Source organism: Sinocyclocheilus anshuiensis, unplaced genomic scaffold (assembly GCF_001515605.1).
Source record: "Sinocyclocheilus anshuiensis isolate Anshui unplaced genomic scaffold, SAMN03320099.WGS_v1.1 scaffold244, whole genome shotgun sequence".
Lineage (NCBI taxonomy): Eukaryota > Metazoa > Chordata > Actinopteri > Cypriniformes > Cyprinidae > Sinocyclocheilus > Sinocyclocheilus anshuiensis.
Window position 1 is genome coordinate 422,375 of NW_015558588.1, and position 9,038 is coordinate 431,412.

A 9,038-nucleotide genomic window follows, 5' to 3' on the forward strand; every position below is an offset into this window, starting at 1 on the left:
CTGTACTCGTTGCCCAGCCTCCCTCATAGTCATACCATGGACAAGGACATGGTCAACTAAAGTGACTCGAATTTCATCCGAGACTGCTTGTCTCCTTGCCCTTCTTCTCCGTCCTCCTCCTCCTCCACCACATCCTCTTCCTTCTCCTTCACCATGTCCTCTTCCTCCTCCTCTCCCTCACCATGTCCTCCTCCTCTCCCTCCTCCTTCACCACGTCCTCCTCCTCTTCCTCCTCCTCCTCTCCCTCTTCCTCTTCCTCTTCGACCTATTCCTTCATTTCTCTGTGGATCCATTGTTCCAAAGCTCAGTGAACTGATTCGGGCCCTTTTATCTATTTATTGAAGGATCTGATTGATGTGTGTCCAATTTTGACTCTTAGTGTTTCTGATGTGTGTTCAATTTTGACTCTTAGTGTTTCTGCGTGCTAATTGAGCTCAAGCAATGCTGACTTGAGTGAACAATATTGAATGCTAGTGCTTTCTAAATGACCACATGGTGTAAGCACTGAGAAATGTAGGGATTTGTGTGTAGAGTTTTGCAGTAACAGTTCACCAAATCTGACTCATGTGTTAAAGCAGGGGAATAGTGTTTATAGTTCAGCAAAATGGGTGTGCTTTTGGCAAAAATGGCGTTATGGTTTTGAAATTTTAGTTCAAAAGCCTGGTTATAGTGTTTTAGCAATCGAGAAAAACTGTAAAAGCGGAGGCTCTGTTCTTTCTTTTGACATTTTGCATGTTCAGATATTCGTACAACCAATTATTCTGGTGGCCATGGTAGTTTTGCGAAAATGATAAAAAATGCCGGCAATGGCTGGCAACTTAAAAAAAAAAAAAGAAAAGAAAAAAAAATGTTGGCGGGGAAAGAGTTAAATGGAGAATTTTAACATTTTACCACTTTTTGCAGTTAATTTTGAATATTATCTAACTGCCAAGCAACACCCTAGCAAATGCCTAGCAACCACCAATAACACCATAGCAACCGCATGGTAATTTATGTGTCTGAAAAACTTAAAACCTTCAAACTGCACCTTTAAAACTATCTATCTATCTATCTATCTATCTATCTATCTATCTATCTATCTATCTATCGTTTTGTTTATAATTTTGTCTATCTATCTATCTATCTATCTATCTATCTATCTATCTATCTATCTATCGTTTTGTTTATAATTTTGTCTATCTATCTATCTATCTATCTATCTATCTATCTATCTATCTATCTATCGTTTTGTTTATAATTTTGTCTATCTATCTATCTATCTATCTGAAGGAGCTGCACAAGAAAGAAAACCGGCCACAAAATTAATAATTTAGTCACAATATTTAATTATCTTTTAAAATGCTTGAGAGAGAGAGAAGTATTAAAGTAAATATTTACAATATGTACAATCAACGAATGACAGTCGGGAGCAGGTTGGAGGAGAGGAAGGAGCGAGAGAGATGCTTAAATCAAGAAACTAAACAAAAGCAAAACTCCCAATAACTAAGGTTAACCAAAACATAACTATCTATCAACAGAAAATGTAGAAACAAACATCTTCAGCGTACAAGACGCCATTCCTAACCTTACTCTAACTAACCAAACAAAAACATACAAAATGAGCACCTCTCGCACTAACCTGATGTGTCTAATACAGTAGTGAAAACCTACATGTGAATGTATGTCGCGACATGCTTACCTTACTCACAACCTCTCCAACACAATTCACACAACTCTCATCAGTAAATGGACAGGAGTTTCACAACCGGCACCTTGATCGGACAACATCAGACAAGTGCAACACGCACATCAAAGTCATAATCAACAACAAGCAAATCACTGATACTACGGCAAGAAAAACAGAACCGTAACGCTAGCCAACAACAGACTCTCAGACTGGTCTTCTCGCAAGAGAGAGAAGAACCGTCCTCACAGAGCCATAACATCACCCAGTCCAGCCTAATCGCCATTAACATTAGTGAACTTTAAATAAACTGCGCGGCCGCAGACCATTGGTGGCGCAATCACTGACGTCAGCGTCCAACGTCAGCAGAGTGACAGGCAGATCCGCCAATGAGCTTCGCATCTGGAACAAACAAAGCATACATACGAACGCACCCATACAATAACATATACATAAGCAAGCTGACATAGCACAGCGTACGTAACAGTCACTTTGCGGTTCCCTTAAACTTTTCCGATGTGGTCTGTGCATATTTGCAGTGCGTTTCTTTATTTGGTTGTGTTGTGAGCATTTGCAGCGCGTTTCTTTATTTGTTTGTGTTGTGAGTATTTGCAGCGCCTTTCTTTATTTGTTTGTGTTGTGAGCATTTGCAGCTCTTTATTTGTTTGTGTTGTGAGTATTTGCAGCGCGTTTCTTTATTTGTTTGTGTTGTGAGCCTCACAGAGCCGTACATCACCCAGTCCAGCCTATTCGCCATTAACATTAGTGAACTTTAAATAAACTGCGTGGCCGCAGACCATTGGTGGCGCAATCACAGACGTCAGCGTCCAACGTCAGCAGAGTGAGAGGAAGATCCACCAATGAGCTTCGCATCTGAAACAGACAAAGCATACATACAAACGCACCCATACAATAACATATACATAAGCAAGCTTACGTAGCACAGTGTACGTAACACAAAGCAACTTATGAAAGCATGTCTGTGGTCCCATGAAAAAGACGTCAGATTTTAAACTTCAACTTTTTTTTGTTTGTTTGTTTTTTTCAGGGCATCAGTTGAGCAACTGCCATTGAAATTAATGTGAATATTAAAGTGTACCTTTAAAGTATTGTGGACCTACTTGGCATCTATCCATCTATCCATCCATCTATCAATCTATCCATCTATCCATCCATCCATCCAGGCAGGCTAGCCTTACTTAACATCAAAGTTTGTCTTGACAAACATTATCTAGTTTATAAACTTGTGTTTATGCTAGGTTCTTTGACATTAAATGGAGTATTTCAACATTTTTCCACTCCTTTGTAAATTGTTAATTTTGAATGCTACTTTTTGTCATTAAAACCAAAACTTTTGACATTTGACTGCTTTTATTTTGAGAAGTGCATTAAAACTGATACACATATACTTTTTTTTTTTGTGTGATATTTTTGAACTCTGCATCATCAAATCAGGTAACATTAGGCCTTTTTTTGCAAATCAGCAGAAATGTTTTGGTCCTAAATGGTCCTAAAAATAGGCTTCACAGGGACTGCTGGAGTTCAGGTCAGACTGTGAGATCCAGAATCTGCACCTTTAGGACTCGCATTAAAACATGTCCAGTTTACATAAACCCAAGCCTTGCATGCTCGTTTATTTGTTTTACCTCGTTATAGTTTATTGAAGGATTTCTGCAGTTGTTTAAATAAAAGATAAAATGATATGATTTTTGGCTTTATTGATGATAATGCTTTCAGCTCCAGTAAGACTGTCATGTTCTCAGCTTCATAATCTTTTAGTATGTTTAAATCCATTCCACATTTAGCTGTCTCTGCTTTTTTGCTGCAGAATTTCGCTTTCAGAATAATATTGTGCATAAGTGAGATGTTGCCACGGGCAACTCTTTAAAATGAAGATCTGTGCAAAATTAGATGATTTTTGTTAGAAGAAATGGCATCTACAGTTGCTTCTTACAGGAGTCGTGTTTAAATAATGAATGCAAAGAACCTCGTTATGAGTCAGAAAAGTGCATTTTGTCGTTCATCCTGTGAGGAGGTTCAGACGGCCGAAAGTTTTTCCGCTTGAATGCACGCATCAGTTGAGGAAGACGTCTTTGATGGCATTTTAAGCATTTGAATTTTATTACTGTAATTCAGTTACTTGGTTTCTTCTCTGACAGACTGCAGCTCACTTAAGATCATATTGCTGTCTGCATCCTGCTGTTTCTGTCTGATATCATTATATAAAATCGATTTAAAAATTGTTTTTTTTTCTTTTATTTTTTTTTTCTTTGAGAAGTAGGTCTGGGTGATATAACCCTACTGAGAAAAATATGGTTGATATTTTTCAGCCTTTTGATGATATTCAGTGTATATGTATTTGCTCTGATTGATTGATTGATTTATTTATGAATTATCAGAGAACGTAAAATACTAATAAGCAAGGTGCATATATATACAGTATATATATGAATATCTGGCTTCTTTGTCTAACTAGCTTCACCAGTTCAAAACCTGTGCATGATGTTTAATGTCACATGACCTCCTGCAAATGCATTTCAAAGCAATAATTTCATGCCCCTTGTAATTTTTCTCTATTAAGTGCATACTGCCAGCATTCATTCAACACATGTGGAGGCAATTTTTGCTGTTAGCACTTTGCCATCATATTACTTCTATAATTTAAGTGTCTTTCATAAGCTTTTATACAGTGGCTAAAATGGGCAAAGACTCTATGTATAGTCTCAGTTTACATTTCTTTTACCCTTGGATTTACCTGAAAAAGAGAATTTTCACATTTTGTACTATTGAGAGTTTCATTACATTAATAATGCATTCTATTTTTTAGAACAAAGCTGGGCAGTTTTTTAGCAGTGGTCATACCAACAACTGGGCAGTCCTGGTAAGTTTGAATAAATTAGGGTTGTGCACAAATAGTTGAATATTCAATATGTAATTATTATTTGAAAAATAAAAACACTATTCGAATTTTACTATGTTTTGCTTTGCTGGCAGTAAAAGCAGGGAATCCATGATAAATCCTAAGCACAAAGTCACTTATAACTAAATACGCTGTGGAGCGAGTGAACAAGTTGATTGTATTTGATCACAGAATGTTGTCTTTGCGACTGAAGAAAGACAGACGTGAACATCTTGGATGACATGGGGGCGAGTAAATTATCAGGAAATGTTTATTCTGGAAGTTAACTACTCCTTTAAATGTAATTTTTGAAAAATGCCCATCCCTATTAATACATTACATTGATAAGTAATAAAAACTAAAACTGAAATTGTATCAGTATTAATGAATAAAAATTCTATATATCATTTTTAATTGAATTTTAAAGGCTTAAAACATGTGGCCAGTGCTTTTATTGTTAGGAGCAGCTTTGCTTGAGTGGATCATCATCTATATTTCTGTTTGACTTTGGGTGGGTGTTTGGATTCTGTAACTATCTTTGCTGCACTTTAGTGTAAATTTCGCCCTTGAGCTTCACACTAATACAGTGAGTCATGTGTGCGTTCCCTGATCTGTTATATGATGGTGAAGCTCAGGCTGACACTGCTTTGATCAAACAGTCCAGGCTTTCTAAGGAATCTGCCAGCAGTTCAGCATTAGATAAATTTCATGGCTCTTAGCGTACAAGACTGAAGCATGACAATCTTGAGGCTTGCATGATTGCATTACATAATTAATATAATTAAATCACTGTCACAAATGAAGTCCAGGCTGTTAGAGAAAGGAGGAGAAAGACGCTCACAGTCTACGACTAATAACTCCATATACTGTTTGTGCTATTATAGTTCACATTCAGTATTTAAAAGTAAATAGATTCAGCAATAATTAGATATATCTTGCTTTTTTTTAATGCAAAGTTTATTTATGATTTATAAAATATAAATAAATTATCAACAATAACAAGCTATAAAATAATTGTATTATTGTTAATACTACTACTAAATAAAACATGAAACATGAAATATTACTATTATACTATTACTAATATTTCAGTGTAAAATAAATATAGTGTTTAAGAAAAGTAAAATAATAAACAATTTTGTTTTACAGCACAACTGTAAAATTACAATACAAATATTCATGGCCGCCTTAATTCATTTTCAAAGGACACTGAAAACATTGAGTCATGAGATGTTCATGTGTAAATGAAAATGGTCAATTCCTGTAACACATTATGATGAATCACTTTGCGGTTAAATGTTACTGAACTGAATTGATCTGAATAATGACACTATTGTCTTTTTTAAAGCTGCTTTACAGTTGAAATTGAACTTGTTTCAGAATTGATTAACTTTACACAGTTACTGAACTGAATTTAATCAACATTGAACTAAAACTAACTTGAGCTGAACAATGACCGTTGTCTTCTGTAGACCTGAAACTGAATTGAACTTTGCAACATGAACACTGATTTTGAACTGAATTGATCTAAATAATGACACTATTGTGAATTAGTTTCATAATTGATTGAATTTTTACAACATTGACACTATTTCTTGAACTGAACTGAATACATTTTTAATTGAATTCATTAAGATGAATAATACTAATTTAAAACTGAATTGAATTTGTTTTATAATTGAATTTTGCAGCATTGACAGTTATTGAACTGAATTGAGCTGAAGAATGACACTATTGTGAATTTGTTTCATAATTGAATTTTGCAACATTGACACCATTATTGAACTGAACTGAATCAGCTTTTGAACTGAATTAAGCGGAATAATGATATTTTCTGTAGAGCTGCTTTAAAACTGAATTGAATTGGTTTTATAATTGAATTTTGCAGCATTGACACAATTATTGAACTGAATTAAGCTGAAGAATGACACTATTGTGAATTCGTTTCATAATTGAATTTTGCAACATTGACACAGTTATTGAACTGAATTGAGCTGAAGAATGACACTATTATGAATTCATTTCATAATTGAATTTTGCAACATTGACACCGTTATTGAACTGAACTGAATAAGCTTTTGAACTGAATTAAGCTGAATAATGATATTTTCTGTAGAGCTGCTTTACAACTGAATTTAATCTGTTTCATAATTGAATTTTGCAGCCTTGACACAGTTATTGAACTGAATTGAGCTGAAGAAGGACGCTATTGTGAATTCATTTCATAACTGAATTTTGCAACATTGACACCGTTATTGAACTGAACTGAATCAGCTTTTGAACTGAATTAAGCTGAATAATGACATTTTCTGTAGAGCTGCTTTACAACTGAATTGAATTTGTTTCATAATTTAATTTTGCAGCCTTGACACAGTTATTGAACTGAATTGAGCTGAAGAATGACGCTATTGTGAATTAATTTCATAATTGAATTTTGCAACATTGACAACGTTATTGAACTGAACTGAATCAGCTTTTGAACTGAATTAAACTGAATAATGAAATTCTGTAGAGCTGCTTTAAAACTGAATACATTTTTTTATAATTGAATTTTACAACATTGACACAGTTATTTAACTGAATTGAGCTGACGAATGACGCTATTGTAAATTCATTTCATAATTGAATTTTGCAACATTGACACCGTTATTGATCTGAACTGAATCAGCTTTTGAACTGAATTAAGCTGAATAATGACATTTTCTGTTGAGCTGCTTTACAACTGAACTGAATCTGTTTCATAATTGAATTTTGCAACATTGACGGTTATTGAACTGAATTGAACTGAAGAATGACACTATTGTGAAGTGCAGTCTAAACACGGTTTCTGCTCCATACAGCGTCTCTGACTCCTGACCGCTGTCGTGTTTTTCTTGCAGTCACAGGACCAAGACCTCCTGCTGTCCTCCGCCGGCCGCCGGGAGTTGGCCATCCGCACAGGGACCCTCCAATGGCTGGGAGATGTCGTCCTCTAGAGAGGCCCGCGACTGCTACGTCAAGTAAGTGTGTTTGCATTCAGCCTTCCTCCCGATGCAGATGTTTGACTGTTGACGCTTCCTGGCGTAACCTGCCACGTTCCCTCCATCCGCGCGTCCCGAATACTGATTCCGTCCTCCATGCCGCACTGCACACGGTGACTCCACGCGGGTTTGAGAGCGACATCGGCTTTGATCTGCTTAAGACTCGAGCGAAGCTTCACGCAGTGCATTTGCATGCAGAAACGCACGTCAGGCTTCTGAAGTGACAAACCGGTATAAGATACTAATGCTGCTTTTTTCTATCTGCTTTACTGACATGAGATAAATGAGATCTGAGGAGACTAAGAGCAACACGTGAGTCCACAGCTGCTTCCTTTGGAGTGAGAAGGACTCGCTTTGGCTCTTTTCTGTCTATGGGAACATGAGCTTATTACATATGCTTCTAAAAATACTTGTTTTGGGTGCAAGTATTGATCTTGCTGGTCTGTGTTCACATGCACTAGATAGACGTCTTTGGCACATGTGTAGGCCAAGGTTTGACAGGTTAGTTTGATCTGGTTAACCCCTGCTGGTAGATGATTCAACTACATCATTTTCTGGGCTAATTGCTTCTTTCTCTACTGACGGACATTCAAAAGTCACTGTGTGGTAACAAACAAATCTTTATTATTATTATTATTAGTAGTAGTAGTAGTAGTAGTAGTAGTAGTAGTAGTAGTATAATTTATTTTTATTTTTTTAAAGAGGCAAAATGAAAGGGGCAAAACAAAACATAGCAGACAAAAAAAAAAAAAAAGGGGTAGTAGTAGTAGTAGTAGTAGTAGTAGTAGTATAATTACTAATTAATTTTAAAATTTGTTATTTATTTATATATATTTTTATTTTTTGGTCAGTAGTACAGGGTTGATACTCCACATGTAGTATATATTGTGAAATGTTCACATTATAGTTGTTTATATGTAAAGTTTATTTATTTTAATTTTATTTTTTGGTCAGTACTACAGTGTTGATACTCCCGTATATAATGTGAACTTTTTACATTATAATTGTTTATACTTAAAGTTTATATTTTGTTTATTATTATTATTATTATTATTATTATTATTATTTTATGTATAATTTTTGGGTAATACTTTATGATAAGGACTCATTTGATAAGATGAACTGAGTAGTGAACTTACAATTAACTACTTCAATATTTATTAGATACAGTATTACTAAATACAATACTGATTAATCTTAGTTCATTTTTATTGTGAACTAGCATGACGATTGTATATTTATTAACTAACATTAACAATTTTCTGTAATATATTGTGCATTGTTAGTTTATATTATCTAATGCATTACCCAATGTTAACAAATGTGACATTATTGTAAAGTCAGTGTTATTTTAGTATTATTTATATACTATTATAATGTTCATTTATATTTTCTTTTGGCTTTTATTTTTAAATAAAAAAAAAAAAAAAAAAAAAAAAAAATTTTTTATAATTTT

The 9,038-nt window shown here is 34.7% G+C and overlaps 1 protein-coding gene across 1 annotated transcript in view; it reads left to right on the plus strand.

Moving 5' to 3' along the window:
* The window catches only part of LOC107679942 (FERM and PDZ domain-containing protein 4-like), a 58,259-nt gene that overhangs the window by 20,087 nt on the left and 29,134 nt on the right, over nt 1-9,038 (plus strand). The window contains exon 2 of the mRNA XM_016475671.1: nt 7,442-7,561. Coding sequence (XP_016331157.1) covers nt 7,442-7,561 — 120 coding nt within the window. The remainder of the gene's footprint in view (nt 1-7,441; nt 7,562-9,038) is intronic.